This window comes from Callithrix jacchus, chromosome 11, assembly GCF_049354715.1.
Source record: "Callithrix jacchus isolate 240 chromosome 11, calJac240_pri, whole genome shotgun sequence".
Lineage (NCBI taxonomy): Eukaryota > Metazoa > Chordata > Mammalia > Primates > Cebidae > Callithrix > Callithrix jacchus.
This window is the reverse complement of record NC_133512.1, coordinates 51,190,895-51,210,122: the sequence shown is the minus strand read 5'-3', so window position 1 is coordinate 51,210,122 and position 19,228 is coordinate 51,190,895. Positions and strand designations below refer to the sequence as shown.

The 19,228-nt window shown below is 35.7% G+C and overlaps 1 protein-coding gene and 1 pseudogene across 7 annotated transcripts in view; both read left to right on the top strand.

Annotated features, from left to right (window-relative positions):
* MIOS (meiosis regulator for oocyte development) overlaps positions 1-19,228 on the top strand; it is a 41,679-nt gene that overhangs the window by 8,106 nt on the left and 14,345 nt on the right. For 4 of the 7 annotated variants that reach the window (XM_035254930.3, XM_009002383.5, XM_035254928.3 and 1 more), the window contains 4 exons: positions 11,790-12,044; positions 14,361-14,530; positions 17,193-17,258; positions 18,063-18,221. In XM_035254930.3, coding sequence (XP_035110821.1) covers positions 11,790-12,044; positions 14,361-14,530; positions 17,193-17,258; positions 18,063-18,221 — 650 coding nt within the window. The remainder of the gene's footprint in view (positions 1-11,789; positions 12,045-14,360; positions 14,531-17,192; positions 17,259-18,062; positions 18,222-19,228) is intronic. The other 3 variants (XM_035254931.3, XM_078342722.1, XM_078342721.1) reach the window with 1 other exon arrangement.
* Positions 4,972-6,851, top strand: LOC144578362 (alpha-aminoadipic semialdehyde dehydrogenase pseudogene; annotated as a pseudogene).

The following is a 19,228-nucleotide window of genomic DNA, read 5'->3' as shown; positions in this document are numbered from 1 at the left end:
CAAGGACTATGATATGAAATATGGCCTAACTGGGAGGAATTATACCTGAAATAGTCCTTGGTGAATTAGTGAATGAATTTATTAATGTGTGAGTTAATGTAGGCTTGACATTGGTATGGTAAACTATTACAGAATAAAGAAAATGTGACAAAAACCAAACTTTTTTTTTCTGACTGCTTTAAACAGTTGTTCCTATTCTTTTACTGAAGTTGAATAATGGGTTATATTAGAATTGCAGGTTGAGTATACCTTATCCAAAATGGCTTGGGACCAGAAGTGTTTCAGAAATTTTCAGATTTTGAAATTCTTACATTACATACTTAGAGATTGAGCATCCCTATTCTGAAATCCAAAATGCTCCAATGAGCATTTCCTTTGAATATCATCTTAGCACTCAGAAAGTTTCATATTTTGAAGGGTTTTGGATTTCATTTTTCAGATTTGGGATGCTCAACCTGTATCTCTGTGACCTGGGATTTATTTTCCAGCTTTTGGTAAGGCACATTTGGGCCCAAGTCAAGCTGTTAGAAAAGTAGTTAACATTATTTGGTCAAAGAGCAGTAATAGAAGTAGTAAATTTCAACTTTTACAGAACTTGTATCAATACAAACAAAATACAAAATCATAAAATTTTTTAGTGTAGGTTAAGTGTTTTAGTTAAACCGTTATAGTGTTTTTTTAAGGTCGTTCAAATTACTTTGGTCCACTTTACTGAAAGATATAGTAGACTACTTACTGATCAATTTGATTTTGTTGTTTTTGTATTAGTCTCCCACCAAAAAATGTAACCTTTATTTTAAATAGTAAAATGAATAAGTTTAGTTAGAAGCTACTGTTTTTATTAACATATGTAAAAGGACACATACTATTTTATGCCCACAAATAAACCTAGTACCATGGTTCATGATTTTAGAGCCACTGTCCATTGCTGCAAAGAATTAAACACCAAGTTTATAGGATTTATAATGTCTTAGCTACATAGTAGATCAGGACACATTGTACTCAGTTATTTAGAGGTTAGTTATTGTGTTTGTTGTAGTTTGATATATTTTAAGGAAAAGCCAACCTTTGATGAAAAGCAAAAGGGGAAAATGTAATATCTTTATGTTTCTGGTGCACTAGAGACAAACTGAGTATCCCACCCTTGAGTCAAAATAGTTTTTACCCAGCCTAAAGGAAGGCTACTGTTGGAAAGATTTCTTCATTCATCATTTTCTCGTTGCTCTCATTGCTAGATTTTCAGCTTTTTGTTTTGTTTGGTATAGATATTTTTGTTTCTACTACCTAAAGGTGAAAAGTAGAGAAATACTGTCAAATATGACACTCTTAGATTTCAGTCTTCTGTTTTACTTGGCTATACCTTTTCCTCTAATTGTGTCTCTAATAATTCATCACATGGTAAGTCAACACATTGAGCCATCTTGTCCACAGTAACCTAATACATAAGTTTATTAGAGCACACAGCTAAATTTTAATTTTGGTAACAAATTGTGTGTGTGTGTGTGTGTGTGTGTGTGTGTGTTTGCTATGAATTAGTTTCTTTTCCCATGTTACTTTAATTTTTACAACTACAATATGAAGTAAGCTCATTCATTCAGCAAGTATTTATTACATGCTCCCTGTATGCCAGGAGTTATGCTAGGAACTAGAGACATAACTCTCAAGAAGATACATAAATCTCTTCCCTCATGGAGGTTGAGCAGGTTCAATGTCGTCCTTTCTCTTGGGGAGTTTACATTCTAGTTTAGAATATAGACAAGTAAACAGGCAGTTATAACATAGGGAAGAGAAACAGTTATATACAGGAAGGATTCCTAATCCGGTTGCAGGGATGAGATGTTTCTCAGAGGAGGTACAGTCAAAGACAAGGTCTAGGCAGGAAGCAGCATATGCAGTAGGCCCAGAGGGTAGAGAGATTATTATGCCTGGAAGAGAGCATGAGAGAGGAAATGAGGAAAGAGTAGAGGCTAGAAAGCTGAGCAATGAGCTAACTCAGGAAGGACTTAAAAATCATGTTAAGAATTTAGGGAAATTCACCTTGTAAGGCAGGGAAATGGATGGATTTGTGACAGATTTGTGTTTTAAAAAAGCGGATCAAGAGTGATAGGGATATCAGATAGAAGTCTGCTATAAGGAGACAAGACATGATGGTCTCCTTTCTAAAGTTAGTAGCAGAGGAGCTAGAGAAATGTGGATACATTAGAGAATAGGACAAAATTTAATGATTAAGTAGATGAAGGGGTTGGAGAAGATGGAAAAGTCAAAGATAGCACACATATATTTAGTTTGGGAAGCTAGTTAATTTTAAGTATGTTAATTAGGAACAACACCAGAAGAGTATTTGCGTTTATTTTGCAGCAAGTTGAAATCAAGATACTTAGGTACAGATGTCCATTGGGCAATAGGATATGAGTTCAAAGCTCAAAGGAGGAATATAATGTAAGTTTGAAATAAATGATATTTGATGGAGTAGATGGAATTGTTCAGAGTAAGAACAGAAAGAGGTGACTTAAAGGAGACTGAGGAGAATTGTCGAGAGATGTAGGATATGAGTTCAAAGCTCAAAGGAGGAATATAATGTAAGTTTGAAATAAATGATATTTGATGGAGTAGATGGAATTGTTCAGAGTAAGAACAGAAAGAGGTGACTTAAAGGAGACTGAGGAGAATTGTCGAGAGATGTAGGAGAAAGATCTATATGGCAAAAACCACAAATCACTTTTGCACCAACCTAATATGTATTCACATGGTTGAGGGAAGAGAGGTCAGTTGTCCAACGCTCCATGCTTCAGATCCAGTCAAATAAGTACTAAAAAGGACTCACTGAATTTAGGAATAGGAGAAGGCCTTTGTTGGTGGTATGGATAGCAAATGGCAGTTAGATTAGAAATTCAGAGTGGGTTGAGGAAATGAAGTCATCAATTATAAATATTTTTTTCAAGAAATTTGACTATATAAAAGAGGACAAAATGATACTCGTCGGAGGAGGCAAATCGGAGCCAGGAGCTTTGTGTTGCTTTATTTTTGTTTTCAACATGGGATTCATTTAAGCATGTTTAAATGCTGATTGGAAGAAACCCAAAGAAAGAGGTTAAAGATGCAGAGAGAAGGTAATGAAGCAAAACTTCTAGAAACAGGAGGGAATGGGATCCAGAACACAGGTTTGTTTAGCTTTAGATACAAGGGTGCACACCTCCACATTTGCCAGAGGAAAAGGGAAAAGGATGCTGTATGCAGGTTGTTTAAGGTTCAATGACCAGAGGCTGAGGGATTTTCCATTTTATAACTCCTGTTGAGAAGGAACAGGGAGGTTGTAGGAAGAGCATATGGAGAAGAGGAGAAATGTAGGGCTGTGGAGGTATCCCTTATGCTGTGTTGAGGTACAGGATCTGAGAAGTAAAGAGACAGGACACTGAAGAACTGGTGAAGAGCATCTGGACTCGGGGGGCCACACCACCTGTGAGTGGAGGTCAGTGGCGGCCCCTCAAATGCCCAAGAGCATCTGTATTTATTAGGTACAAGCAGGGGGCAGGATTGTGAGTGAGGTCATCATCTATAGGCTTAGTAATAGGGCATACATAATCACGTGAGTTACAAGCGAGGGGGCCACCCCATTACGTCACTTGGGCAGAGAGGTAGGCCGTGCACAGTAGTAGAGGGTCGTATACAGAAAAGGGGTCCACCCCCATTAGGTCACCGAGGCAAGGAGGTGGGCTTTGTGCAACAGGTATCATGTGCAACACTTCTTATCTGGGGGCTGGAGACTTCAAAGGATTTCTAATAGAAGGACACTATAAACTTAATGTAGTGGAAGCTGACAGGCATGTGTTCTTCACTTAAGATATTTATGGGAGGATGATTTGAGCCAGCACAGAAGTGAGAAAAGACTGATAGGGTGTATAGCCACCATGACTGGTCACACCAGAGGGGTTCTTCTCCCTTGGTTACTTCCAGGATCTCAGGCCTGAGGCCTACTTTCCACAGGAACTGGATGCAAGGTACTACAACTCCTTTATCAGGAGGAGAGGCACTTGCTCCAAGCCTGCCACACAGCGTATGCTCTTTCAGGCAGGGACACCACTGCCTGGTTCTTTGGTTCTTGTCCTGGTCTGGCTGTTTTCCCATGTTCTGCTTCTGTTCTGTGACTGTTCTAGGCATTCTTCCTACTACATACTACTATATGGTTATATGGAAGGATTATATAAATCAGCAGTAAATGTGTCAGTACAGCTCTGATACATGTATGTATATGATTATATAGAAAGATTATATAGAACTAAGTAGAAGTATTAAGTATGATTATTAAACTAAATATATGTAAGCAGTAAGTTATACTTCAAGCACGAATTCTATAAACTAATATATAATTATGCAGGATTATATAAAGGAAACAGCTGAGCAATAACACTGCTTGTGTTATTGCAGTGTTATTGCAGTTATAGCAATAAACTAAGATATTCTTCAGGCACTGGTTGTGCTTGGGGTCTGGACAGTTCTCCTTCCTTAGTGCCCATGGGGGGTGTTACCCACAGAGAAAGAGCTGTCTTGAGAAACATGGGAAGATAACTGGTGAATATTATTTTATTAAAAGGTAGAATAAAGGACAGTAGGGCAAGATAATTAACTATATTGGCAAGAAAGTGATTCACTTGACCCTTGGGATCTTATTTGGATAGAAATGAAAATGAAGACAGGATAAGACTGATAAGTAAAAATAATAGTGGTGAAAACAACAAGGAATTGAGATTTTTGGAAGCCTACGTGGGGTTAGGCAGTAGCCCTTTGGAAGGAGGACAGCTTCAAGTATGGCTGTGAAAGGAGTAGCTAAAGTCTTAGAGGTATAGACTACTGGAGATAAGGAGCAAAGGAACTGAGAGGCTAGTTTGTTGAATGGGCTAAGTGCTGAAATTAACCAGGATGAGGAGAATGCATGCTCTGAGGGAATCTCTTTTACAGTCCTGTATAGCCAGTTCACAGTGTTATTAATAGGTATAATTCCTTTTTTTTTAAGATGGCAGAAAGCTGTATAAAAAATATTGGCCTGCTTTTCATCCATCATGAATATTTTTCATCCTTAAAGAGTAAGCTCTACCTTGAGTTATGGGCTTAGTATGTGGCGCCTCCCCCCGTGCACTATGTGTGCACGCTGCAAAGACCAGCAAGCTCCCTGGACCTTGGAGCAGGCCTGCGGTCTTCGTGTCCACTTTCCTGATCAATCAGCCCCAGTATGCGTGGCTGAAAGAGCTGGGCCTCTGAGAGGAAAACGAGGGCGTGTATAATGGAAGCTGGGGAGGCCAGGGAGAGGTTATTACGACTTAGCTGTCCTGCTAACAACAAGCCTATAGCAAGAGTCCGTCAGGCCAATGTCACAGACTGTGAAGACACTGTAAAGAAAGCAAGAGAAGCATGGAAAATCTGGGCAGATATTCCTGCTCCAAAACGAGGAGAAATAGTAAGACAGATTGGAGATGCCTTGCGGGAGAAGATCCAAGTACTAGGAAGCTTGGTGTCTTTGGAGATGGGTAAAATCTTAGTGGAAGGTGTGGGAGAAGTTCAGGAGTATGTGGATATTTGTGACTATGCTGTTGGTTTATCATGGATGATTGGAGGACCTATCTTGCCTTCTGAAAGACCTGGCCATGCACTGATCGAGCAGTGGAATCCTGTAGGCCTGGTTGGAATCATCACTGCATTTAATTTCCGTGTGGCAGTGTATGGCTGGAACAATGCCATCGCCTTGATCTGTGGAAATATCTGCCTCTGGAAAGAGCTCCAACAACTTCCCTGATTATTGTGGCTGTCACACTGATAAAAGATAATAGCCAAGGTTCTGGAGGACAACAAGCTGCCTGGTGCAATTTGTTCCTTGACTTGTGGTGGAGCAGATATTGGCACAGCAGTGGCCAAAGATGGAACAAGTGAACCTGGGAGCACTCAGGTGGGAAAACAGGTGGCCCTGATGGTACGGGAGAGGTTTGGAAGAAGTTTGTTGGAACTTGGAGGAAATAATGCCATTATTGCCTTTGAAGATGCAGACCTCAACTTAGTTGTTCCATCAGCTCTCTTTGCTGCTGTGGGAACAGGCCAGAAGTGTACCACTGCGAGGCGACTGTGCATGAAAGCATCCATGATGAGGTTGGAAACACACTTAAAAAGGCCTATGCACAGATCCCAGTTGGGAACTCATGGGACTCTAATGTTCTCTATGGGCCACTCCACACTAAACAGGCAGTGAGCATGTTTCTTGGAACAGTGGAAGAAGCAAAATAAGAAGGTGGCACAGTGGTCTATGGGGGCAAGGTTATGGATTGCCCTGGAAATTACATAGAACCGACAATTTTGACAGGTCTTGGCCACGTTGCATCCATTGCACACACACAGACTTTTGCTCCAATTCTCTATGTCTTTAAATTCAAGAATGAAGAATAGGTCTTTGCATGGAATAATGAAGTAAACAGAGACTTTCAAGTAGCATCTTTACCAAAGATGTGGGCAGAATCTTCCGCTGGCTCAGACCTAAAGGATCAGACTAGCATTGTAAATGTCAACATTCCAACAAGTGGGGCTGAGATTGGAGGTGCCTTTGGAGGAGAAAAGCACACTGGTGGTGGCAGGGAGTCTGGCAATGATGCCTGGAAACAGTACATGAGAAGGTCTACTTGTACTATCAACTACAGTAAGGACCTTCCTTTGGCCCAAGGAATCAAGTTTCAGTAAAGGTGTTTTAGATGAACATTGCTTAATTTGAGGTGTTCCAGCAGCCATTTTTGAAGAAGACAAAGAAAAAGTTTTTCCTGAATAAGTGCATCGTTATGACTGTAACATTGACTAATCCCCTATGACCCCAAAGCCCTGATTAGAAATCAAGAGACTCATTTTTTTAAAATCAAATTAAAATTGTTACAACATAGCCATATTTACTTAAAAAAAAAAAAAAGTAAGCTCTATAGCTCCAGCTACTCAGGAGGCTGAGGTAGGAGGATTGCTTGAGCCCAGGAGTTTGAAGCAAGCCTGGGCTACATAGAGACCCTTTCTCTCTCTCTCTCTCCCCCCACCCTCTTGTTTTTTGTTTGTTTGTTTTAAGTGTAATCTAGAGAACTGAGAATTTTTTTATAGACAAAATGACTTCAAGGGCAAAATAGCTAGGATTTCTTATAAACTGGATAATGTTATTGCTTAGTATATAGATGTTAAAATGCAACAGATTAATAGCTACAAAGAGCATAGTGTCTGTTTGCTGATTTGAAAGAAATGTTTAAATCTTAATTTTTTTTTTGAGACAAGAATCACTTTCTCTGTTACTCAGGCTGGAGTGCAGTGGCACAATCTTGGCTCCCTGCAACCTCCACCTCCTGGGTTCAAGTGGTTTTCGTGCCTCAGCCTCCAAAGTAGCTGGGATTGCAGGCTCATGTTATTATACCAGCTAATTTTTGTATTTTTTTGTAGAGACAGGGTTTTGCCCCATTGGCCAAGCTGGTCTCAAAGTCCTGACCTCCAGTGATCTGCCTGCCTCAGGTTCCCAAAGTACTGGGGTTACAAGTGTGAGCCTGGCCTAAATCCTGATTTTTAATGTTTAAATAAACTTATTTTCCTTGCAGCCATCAATAAAATGTTTCCTATTATTTATAGGACAATCTCAAATTTAGGACATACAATTTTATTTAGCATTACATGACATACATACATGTATTTTACTTCATTTTCAGAGCTATATTAAAAATTTATGTGTTAAACTCATAACTATATGTTAAAACCCATGCTGACATCATATTGCTTATTTGATAATCCTAATCATCAATAGTAGCATAGTGATCAATAAAAAGGTCTCTAAGCAGAAAAAATATGTGATACAATAACCATGTTCTTAACATGCATGATATATTAACATTTTCACCTCCTCGCAGTGACTTCTTTAAATTCATATTCAGGCATGCATTGCATAATGACATTAATGTTAACAATCGACTGCATATATGATGGTGGCCCCATAAGATTTAATACTGTATTTTTAACTTTACCTTTTCTGTGTTTAGGTGCACAAATACTTAACATTGTGTTAAAATTACCTGCAGTATTCAGTACAGTAACTTGCTATAAAGTGGAGGTGTTCAATCTTTTGTCTTCCCTGGGCCACACTGGAAGGATTGTCTTGTGCCACACATAATACACTAACAATAGCTGATGAGCTAAAAAATAAAAAAAGTTTTTAAAAAATCCCTTCTTCAAAATCTCACAATGTTTTAAGAAAGTTTACAAATTTCTGTTGGGCCACATTCAAAGCTTTCCTGGGCTGTGGGTTAGACAAGCTTGCTGTAAAGGTTTATATCCTAGGAGCAATAGGCTATACCATGTAGCCCAGGTATGTAGTAGGCTATACCATCCATCTTGGTTTGTGTAAGTACACTCTGTGATGTTCACACAACAACGAAATTGCCTAACAACACATTTCTTAGATGGTATCCCTACTGTGAATCAACATGCGACTGTAATTTTCTCTGTTCTATTCCATGACATGATTTCTATAAAAACTCTTAAGAAATTAGAATATTATTATATTATTAAGCTGTAAGGAATCACTTGAAAAATAAATTGCTGATTTTTGCTCACCTGTTTTAAAATTTTATTATCGCTAAATACCAGCTTTAAATCCAAAATTTTATAGGAGAGATGAAAATAAGTACCTTATAATACATCTCAGCCTCTACCTGAAATTTAATGACTGAATTCTGCCCTGACAATTTAAATTCGTTATACAGAATGAATGTTTTGATTTTCAAATAAGTGTTTTATTAAAAATTTGTTATTCAGAATGAATGTTTTAATTTTTTAAATAAGTGTTTTTTAACTTTATCATTAATCGTTAAGAGTTTTCACATTATACTTCTTAAAGATCCACTTCCATAAGCTAAAAGTGATTTTGTTTCTAGGCTGACTCCCCTCATGGTTGCAAATAAAGTAGCATGCTGCTGCTTTTTGGTGGGTAGAAAGTGCTTTTAAATTCATTGCCTGAATTGGCAATAGTTTCCAATGGTCAGGTTAAAAATAAATAACTTCTTGGGAGGCTGAGGCAGGAGAATTGCTTGAACCCAGAAGGCAGAGGTTGCGGTGAGCCGAGATCGTTCCATTGCACTCCAGTCTGGGTAACAACAGCGAGACTCCGTCTCATAAATAAATAAATAAATAACTTCAAGTATAATTAACTATTTTTTGAATTTTCAAAATTTTACAAATAACACATCTTGAAACTTTTTCATACACCAGTCGGATATAAAATATGTACTAACATGCATAATATTTTAGACATGTCACAGGCTAAAATTAGATAATCATACAAGGTTTTTAAAAGTATGAATTAGGTATAATGGAGAGTTTAGACTTTTGCTATGTACTATCTTACCTTTTTTTTTTTTAAGAGACAAGAGTCTCTGTACCCAGGCTTGGGTGATCTCGGCTCACTACAGCCTCTACCTCCCAGGTTCAAGTGACTTTACTGCTTCAGCCTCCTGAGTAGCTGGGACTACAGATACACACCACCACACCTGGCTAATTTTTGTGTTTTTAGTAGAGACCAAGTTTCACCATGTCGGCCAGGCTGGTCTCGAACTTACGACCTCAGGTGATCTACCCACCTCGGTGTCTCAAAGTGTTGGGATTACAGGCATGAGCCACCATACCCGGCCTAAAGTTTTTCTTAAAAATCATTTAATCTGAATACTTGGAAAGAGTAAAAAAAGGCCAGGCGCAGTGGCTCATGCCTGTAGTCCCAGCACTTTGGGAGGCCAAGGCGGGTAGATCACCTGAGGTCGGGAGTTTGAGACCAGCCTGGCTAACATGGCAAAACCTGGTCTCTACTAAAAACAAATTAGCCGGGTATAGTGGTGTGCACCAGTAGTCCCAGCTGCTCGGGAGGCTGAGACAGGAGAATTGCTTGAACCTGGGAGGTGGAAGTTACAGTGAGCTGAGATCACGCCACTGCACTCCAGCCGGGTTGACAGAGCAAAACTCCATCTCAAAAAAAAAAAAAGGAAAATTTTATGTGTGTAATTTAAGTTGCAAATGACAATTAAGTTTTTAATATTTTCTTATTTTTGCTTGGGTTTGTTTATACGTTTAATTCCTTGACCAGAATGACTATAGCTGAATTAACTTTGGATAGTGTATTTTCATTAATTTACTATCTCATCATTTCCATGGGTTAGGAGTCTGGCACACCTTAGCTGAGTCCTCCATTCAGAGTTTCAGAAAGGCTAACCAGAAGGTATCAGCCAAACTGTATTTCTTTCTAGAGATCAGAGTGCTCTTCCAAGTTCATGGAGTTATTGGCAGGATTCAGTTCCTTGCAGCTGTAGGACTGAGGTAACCATTTTCTTGCTGGCTGATGGCCAGAGGCTGCTGTCAGCTCCTTAGAAGCTGCTCACACTTCCTTGCCACATGGCCTTCTCATAGACCCTCTCACAGCGTGGCAGCTTTTACTTCAAGACCAGCAGGAGATGTGTCTCCTGCTGCTTCTCTCTTACCTCTAGACCTTCTTTCAGAGGACTTACTTGATTATGTCAGGTCCACACAGGATAATCTTTTCTTGATTCACTCAGTGAACTGAGTAAGGGCCTTAATTTTATCTGCAAAATGCATTCATCTCTGCTATATTCTTTATCTCAAGACAAGTTATAGATTCTACCTGTACTCAAGGGGATGGGATGACACAAGAGTGTGGTACCAGGGGGGCAGAAATAGAGCCCTTCTTAACAGTTCTGCCTACAACCAACAAGTTGAATGAGGAATTCTAGAAACTGTTGTATTGATCTAGTTATTTACAAATGTAAAATTGCACTATTAGATGTAAATATATAATTACTATAAATTATAAAATGTAAATTACTACAAAAAATAAAAAATTGGTAATGTTGGACATTCATGTTGCCTAATTCATAATTTAGTTTATTTTGAAAATCCTTTTTGTTAGAAAACATAATTAGGTAATGACAATTTTGATGGTAAAACTTTCTAGGAAATTTAAGAATTAGTTACAGGTCTTAAGTGTCACCTTTGTTTTGATGTCATTTGGCACTAAGTATCATCCTAAGTGAAATTACTCTGTCATTAGGATCAACTGCCTTTATTGCAATGTAAATAATGCTACAAGAATAGCAATGCTTTGTTCTGAAAAAAGAATAATAAATGAAATCTTCTGAATTAGTAAGGGGAAAAAAAGCCTTCAAGTTAATCACATTGTATAGTTATTACTTACCTTAAACTTTCAATGTACTTTGAAATCTATAATCTTGTTTTTTAATATACAGAGAAAGAAAAAAGAAAGAGGACTTCTACTTGATTTTAGACAGTAGGGGTACCTTGTGAATAAAACAGACAAGACACTTGCCCTTTTGGAGCTTATGTGCTAGTGGGAGAAGAGATAAGATTGAAAAATAAATTAATAACTACATGGGAGCACATGTTAAGTGCTAAAGAAAATAGAGGAAACAATGAGTGGGGAGTTAGATAATAACAGGTATATATAATTTAGTTTAGGTAGCCAGGGAACCTTCTCTGAAGTGGTAACTCAGTCCATCTGAGCATTTGCTCTTATTTCAGTAGTTCTTTGGTAACTCAAGGAGCTGTTGTACTTAGAAACATGCAAAATATGTTTTATTTGGGGCATATTTCATATTTACACTATCATAAAATTGTGGCCAAGAAGTTAAATATTCTAAATGTGTCGAAATAGTTCTCTGTAAAACTGACTTATTTTCAAAATAACAAAACAATATAAAAATGTTTTTTGTTTTTAGGAATGGTGGAAAGCAGCAGACATAATTGGAGTGGGTTGGATAAGCAAAGTGATACTCAAAATTTAAATGAAGAGAGAATCTTAGCTTTACAACTTTGTGGGTGGATAAAGAAAGGAACGGATATAGATGTGGGGCCATTTTTGAACTCCCTGGTACAAGAAGGGGAATGGGAGAGAGCTGCTGCTGTGGCATTGTTCAACTTGGATATTCGCCGAGCAATCCAAATCCTGAATGAAGGGGCATCTTCTGAAAAAGGTATTAGGTTATATTCTAAGATATTAGTTATAATCTAAGATATTAGCAGTTCATAGAATCTCTTAAACAAAAGAGGCTAATTTTCAAATATCTAATCACTTAATATTTAATTTTTGTTGGAAGAGAAAACATAGTAATGTATCTATAACAATAAATACTTAGCTCATCCCTTATGCCTTGGTTTAGGTCTGTAAAAACAAAGACGTGTCTTAAATGTCAGTATAATATTGTAAGGAGAGCTCAAATGTGTCCATTTCCAATGTCTTCTCTTTTAAAGATAGTTCACATACATTTTACAAAATATATTTCCTTAAAGATTAGGATTACTTTAGCCTACAGGTATTTTTATGGTACATATTTGAGTGTGTTTTAGTTTATACTTTTCTGGATGGTGGTTTGTCCTTTAGGAATCTCTGAATGACACGTTTATGTAGGCTAATACAAATTCTTATAAAAAGCATACTTTGATCTTCAAAATGCTTCTTGAGTCTGGCGATTAAACTATAGTTTTCATTTAGTATTTTTTTAAAAAGAAAGAAATAAGGTTTTTTACTCTGGCATTTTGCCAGAGGATCCTCAGAGAAACAAATCCTATTCCAAAACCTTGGGGTTTTTTTTCTTATCAGGAATATTTCAATTGAAAATAACTAAAATATATGTAGCTGTTGGGTTTTAGTACACCTAAAAAAATTTTTCTGAATATTCAGAATACTGAATTCTTACTTGCTGCTCCATTTTAAAACCATTATAGTTCAACTGTAGCATAGAGAAAAACATGAAATTCACGGTAATATATTTTTTTGCAGTCTAAAAGTTTAAAAAGTTAATGTTTTGCTCAGATTGACATCTTTTTCTTTAACTTTGATCTAACAAAACTCTTCCCCATTTAAGAGTACAATAGAAAATATGTGATGATGGAAAAAAGAATTTATATTTAAAGCCATTTCTAATGATAAGTTTGCTATAACTTGAAAGGGTAATACTTTCCTATCTTGTGTACCTGGAAAATTTGGTGGTTGATTTAAACACCCATACTAACAATAAGGAACGTGTATCTTTCCAGTGATTTTAAGAACTGAAGAGAAGATGTCTCTGAGTCAAACATTCCTTTCCATTTGGAAGTAAATTTTTCTAAGATAATCTCTTTGCTATTTTTATTTTTGTTTTAAAAGACCCTAAACCTAATTTAATATATTAGATAAAGGAAGCAAGCATGAAATAGCTTTGGAAAATGTTTACAGAAATGAGGAATATAAAGCTGTTAAGAACATTAAGTGGGAAACACTGCTTTATTTGGAAAAGAAATCAAAAGATTAGAATGAAGAAATAGAATAAGAAAACTTCTATAATGTAGAAATACTTAAGAGTGAAAGTTAAAAGAAAATTTAGTTTTCTCCTTTGAAAGAACTTAGAAGACTAGGCAGCCATAGTGCTGAAGGCCAGGTTAGCAGCTTATCAGCATGCATTGAAACTGCTAAGAACAAATGTTTAATAGACTATTGATAACAAATGCTTTGTCGCAAATGTGTCTAAATGCAGTTCTGTGGTAACTCTTATAGTTCATTTTGTCCTGGAAAAATTATAAGTGTAATACTATAATTAAAATGTTGAAATATTGCTTTTCGCACTTCGCATTGACACTTGGTGGAAAGCAGCAGACATAATTGGAGTGGATTGGATAAGCAAAGTGATAGTCAAAATTTAAATGAAGAGAGAATCTTAGCTTTATAAGTATATGCATTAACTATTTGGGAATAGGAAAATAAAATGATTTTTAATATTGCAGTCTTGAGATGCAATAATATTTACTGTGTTTTTGAAACACTATTGCATTGATAAAGTTGTTAAAGTTGACAGTGATTCTGGTAGGATGACTTTACTTTTCTTCATTTAGTAAGCAATAACATACATATATAGGAACATATATAGGAATAACATATATAAGAACCTGCCTGGAATGAGAACTTGAAAATTAAAAGATCTGCTTTCCTGCACACCTGCACAGAGTTTGCACACATGGGGATGAGTTTTATAAGAACATAAATGTTTTGCTTATTGTCTTTGCCAAATTTTCCAATCTGAATCAAAACCCAAAAGCCTTTTTTTTTTTTTTTGAGTAAGGTGCAAGTTTATCATGAAAGTAAAGAAATAAAAGAATGGCTAATCCATAGGCAGAGCAACCCAAAACCCTTATTCTCTGGGCTTATTTTTCTGAGGGTAAAAGTCACCCTCTGATTTCTATTTATGTTTTAAGAAATGTAGAAGAGATATTAAGCTTTCCATCACTTTGATTAGCTGGCTGTTTTTAATATGCAGGAGATCTGAATCTCAATGTGGTAGCAATGGCTTTATCGGGTTATACGGATGAGAAGAACTCCCTTTGGAGAGAAATGTGTAGCACACTGCGATTACAACTAAACAACCCGTATTTGTGTGTCATGTTTGCATTTCTGACAAGTGAAGCAGGATCTTATGATGGAGTTTTGGTAAGCTAAACTTGTTTTGTGAGATATTCCTTTGAATTAAGATAGGAGTTTTTATCTAACTTTGTTAAAATTTTCAAATGTCTGTTGCATAAAGTATTTTGATACACATTATTTAAAATAAGGCATCTTGGGCTTTTTTGTGAGCAGCTCTTCTTGAGTGTGTTTCCCATCCTAGGGTTAGTTAACTGATATCAAACTGGATTTGATTTTTATGGTGTTAATACTATAATTTACAGGTATAAAAAGAATAAAGATTTTATCCTTTAGCTTGAGAACTGAGCTGTAGAAATCTAAAGCTATGTAACATAAAAATATATTCACTGTTTAAATACACTGTGTGTGCACTTGTGCATGTGTGTGTGTGTTTGTGTGTCTGTATGTTTAGTTAAGTAAAACAACTCATGATTAGTTTATCAGTTATGGTGGAGGTGACCAGGTATCTTGTCTCAGTGTCTGTCGTTCCTGTTTGGAATGACGATAATACTTACAGTGGACTCTTTCAACATTTTATTTGGTCTTTGTGGGTTTTTTTTTTTTCTCCTGTTTTAGCCACCTGTTATCACAACACTATCAAATAGGTTCTTTATCACAAAATGGGGAAAGAAAAAATCAAGTGAGATTTGCTTTTCAGTTTTAGCTGTTGGGTTTTAGGTGCTACAACTTTCTTTGCACTACTTGGCTTCTTTCTAACAATGAGAAGAGCTTTCTCCATGGAAATTTATTTCTGTGTTTGCTACTATAGCATTTCTTATCAAATATATATTTCTTGAATAAGTGATTTAAATGTTAGTCCCTAAGAATTTATAAAAATATGTATTTTGTTGGAGTAGCTTAATGAAATTTTTTAAAAATGGTATTTTGTACTTCATGTATTTTATTACCTTTAATAAATTATTATTGAAATTTTCTGACCCCTTCAAATTAATATATGTTAAGACTTTTTTTTTTACTATAATTAATCTTTTTTATTAAACAGGAGACTTTAAATATATCTTGAAAAAAGAACTTTCAGGAAGTGTTAGAGAATGATAGAGACTAGATAAACAAGTGGATTGTTAATTTCTGAAGTGATAAAGATAGATATTGTTTAAATATTAAATTTTTGTATTTTAAGTTAAGTGACCCATTATAAGTACCCTTCTTTTGTTTTCCTTTTCTATTTTTTTGAGACTGAGTCTCTCTCTGTCGCCCACACTGGAGTACAGTGGTGCAATCTCAGCTCACTGAAACCTTCATCCCCTGGGTTTAAGCAGTTCTCGTGTCTCACCCTCCTGAGTAGCTGGGACTACCCGAATGCGCCACCATGCCAGCTAATTTTTGTATTTGTAGTAGAGACGGGGTTTCGTCATATTGGCCAAAAATACCAATTCTGGTCTCGAACTCCTGATCTTGAATCATCCACCTGCCTTGGCCTCCCAAAGTGCTGGGATTACAGGTGTGAGCCACTGCACCCAGCGCCAGTACTCTTCTTTTCTTATACATAAATTTAAGTTATTACATAACAGTCATCTTGAGTCATAAGTTCATATTTCCAAGCTGTTTCAACTATGTATTTAGTTTACCTTATGTGTAAATAATTATAATTAATGTTGCTCCATTAAAAAAATGTTAGTAGTAAGAATGTGGAAAGTACTGAATTGGGAAGTCCGAAAATACAGGCTGGACTCCTGCTCTGCCCTATTTACCTTAGCCATTTCAGTTAATTTTTTTAGTATTAGTTCAGTTAATTTTTTTAGTATTAGTTCTCTGAGATATAAAATGGGACAGATAATATTTTTAACCCTTTCCAGATCAAAATTTTGTAACATATGCAACTAAATCTAAGAGTTAAATCTAGTTATATGAAATATGTTCTCTCTTTAGGGCAGAATCATATTTTATCATAGAAAAAATATGCTAACATAGGTGTCAACTGAAGTGATCTTATGTTTAAAAAAGGAAAACTTTCATAGGATGACTTCAATGGAAATTGGATCTTTTTTCCACCCTTAAATTATTTTTACAAATCACAAAATTAATTGTACCTTTCTACAATTTGTAGTAAATATATTTTAAGTGTTTCAAGATATTGACAAGTGTACAAAAATTTTAGTTATTATAATGCCTCAGAAATCTTTGCTTCAAACCACCTATATAACAACATTAGCCACAAGAGTGTCTAAGTTTTAAATCTTGTCACTTTGTAGTTGGAAACGTATATTGGTGTTCTTCTAAATTGTGTACTGGTGTAGCCAATCACAGATTTCTTAGACTTATTGATTAATTTACTAGCCAAGGAAAGGTTTCCTTAGTTCTCTAAAATTAATTTCTATGATGGAATGGTTATGTGGCATATTAAATTTGACATACTGTACATCATTGCTTATGTTTTATATTGGAGTTATATAAGACTGACCTGGACTTTTTAAAACTGAATTTCATCAGTGTTTAAAAGGTAAATTTTTACTTTGCAAGGACAAAACCTTATTGCTGAGTTTTCTGAGAGTTACATCAAGAAAGGCATCTCAGACAATTAATGGCTCTGCAAGATATATATGATAACTTATTAATAAATTTGGAAATACATATATTCCATTTTATTTATATAAAACATTTAGTCTCTGTAAAGCTTTAAAACTCAGTGCACCTAGAAGTAACTTTTTGCTTTTTCTGTTCTTTCCAGTATGAAAACAAAGTTGCAGTACGTGACAGAGTGGCATTTGCTTGCAAATTCCTTGGTGATACTCAGGTGAAAACTGATTTAGTTCTACATTTGAAGTGATTAATATTTATTGTCACAATTATTGTAAGAAGCTACTCTTTATAATTTTGTATGTGTGAGATTGATGTGTAAATCTTCAAAAAATATTTTGAAAATGTTTACCATAACTAAATTTATTTGTTTAGAATACTGACTTAATATTTTAGTATATTTCTTCTTCGGAGGGTAAGATTAGTTAGTAGATCTCAGTGATGTTATAAAAGGATTCCTCATTTTCAGTACATTAAACAATGCTAAATGTCAGTGCTGTGCATATAGTGAGGGAGAATTGCATGTAAATAACTAGTAATACTATGTGCTAGGTACTATAATGATGAAAATGTGCTGGGGAAATATGGAGGAATCTTGGCTAGAGTTTGTTTGGGGTGGGTTAAAGTCAGGGAAAACTTAAAGGTGATGGTTATTCTCGATGATCTTGAAGTTCCCTTCCAACTCAGATTTTGTGCTTCTATTATATACTACTATGATAGGCAGCAAACACTTTGCAGAATAATCAGGACAATTCTCTTTAAAATAGTAAACCATCTGTAGTTCTTTTTTGGATTAACTATCAACATAGTAAATGCCTTTTTAAAATATTTTAAATGATTATGGATACTGCTTTGAAATTTGTAATAGATGCAGACTTCTTAGTTACACATGTATATTTTAGTAAAGGCTTTTGTTTTAAAATGTTTTCCATTAGGAATGAAATTGTTCAAAGCATAGTATTTTGAAGTACAAAATACATAATGAAACATTGCTTTAGAAAAATCATTTTGAATATTCCAGTTAAATAGATACATCGAAAAGTTGACCAATGAAATGAAAGAAGCTGGAAATTTGGAAGGAATTTTGCTTACAGGCCTTACTAAAGATGGAGTGGACTTAATGGAGAGTTATGTTGATAGAACAGGAGATGTTCAAACAGCAAGTTACTGCATGTTACAGGTCAGTGCAGTTTGACAGTAGCTTTTAAAAAGTAACAGTATTTTATATTTTCTTTCCTTAGTTGAAAATAAATATGCACTTTTGCCTGCTTAGGATCTTTAGAAGGCATTTAGCTTTAACCTAATGAGTTGATCTACTAAAGACTTGTGCCTTATCTTACTGTCCCTAAGTCTCTTCATTGAGTTATCCAGTTTTTTCTTTCAATCTGAGAACAGCCAGTCTTGACTGCATCTGAATTTATGTGAAGTTCAGTTGGAAAAGAGAAACCTCTCTTCAGTTTCTCCAGTTGTTAACATAACTGCATCTTCTACAAGAAAGATTGCCTTTTCCTGATCTGAACTATAGTCTCACATAAAGTGCCGAAGTCAATATACCACAGCTCTCAGCTTTCTTTTTCTCTTTTTATTATCGATGGGGGTGATTTGGGGTAACCAATTTATCTATATTTTCTCAATTTTTACTGTCCAGTGATTAAAAACAGATTCCAGGCAAAGGTTGCTGTCTACTTTACTTTTGCTGGAAATATGGTAAAATTTAGAGTATTCTCCTGAGATTTCCTATAGCCCTCCAGCTTATCTTATCCTTACATGGTGTTGGTACTTTCCTCTTTCCTGCCCTCATCCTCATATCACAGTATGGTAGCATACTGTGTACTGGGTAAACACAGGAAAATGCTTCCTTTCCTACTGTACCTTCTTGTGCATATATAGAGATACTGGCCCACAAACAGACCACAAAGTAAACTTACTTAATATATTAAGCCACTGCCCATGGAAGAAAAAGTATCCTTCTATAACATTTTCTCTCACTGAAATACATTTATGTCTTTTAAATTAAACTGTGTGTGTGTATATATATATATGGCTATAGATAGCTACAGAGTACAAATGAGTAAGTAACTTCTTATCAAGATTTATAAAATATATTTAAAATGCATATGATACGTAATCAGATCTTGCTTTTTTAAAATCCAGTCTGATAATTGCTGCCTTTAATTGGAGTGTTTC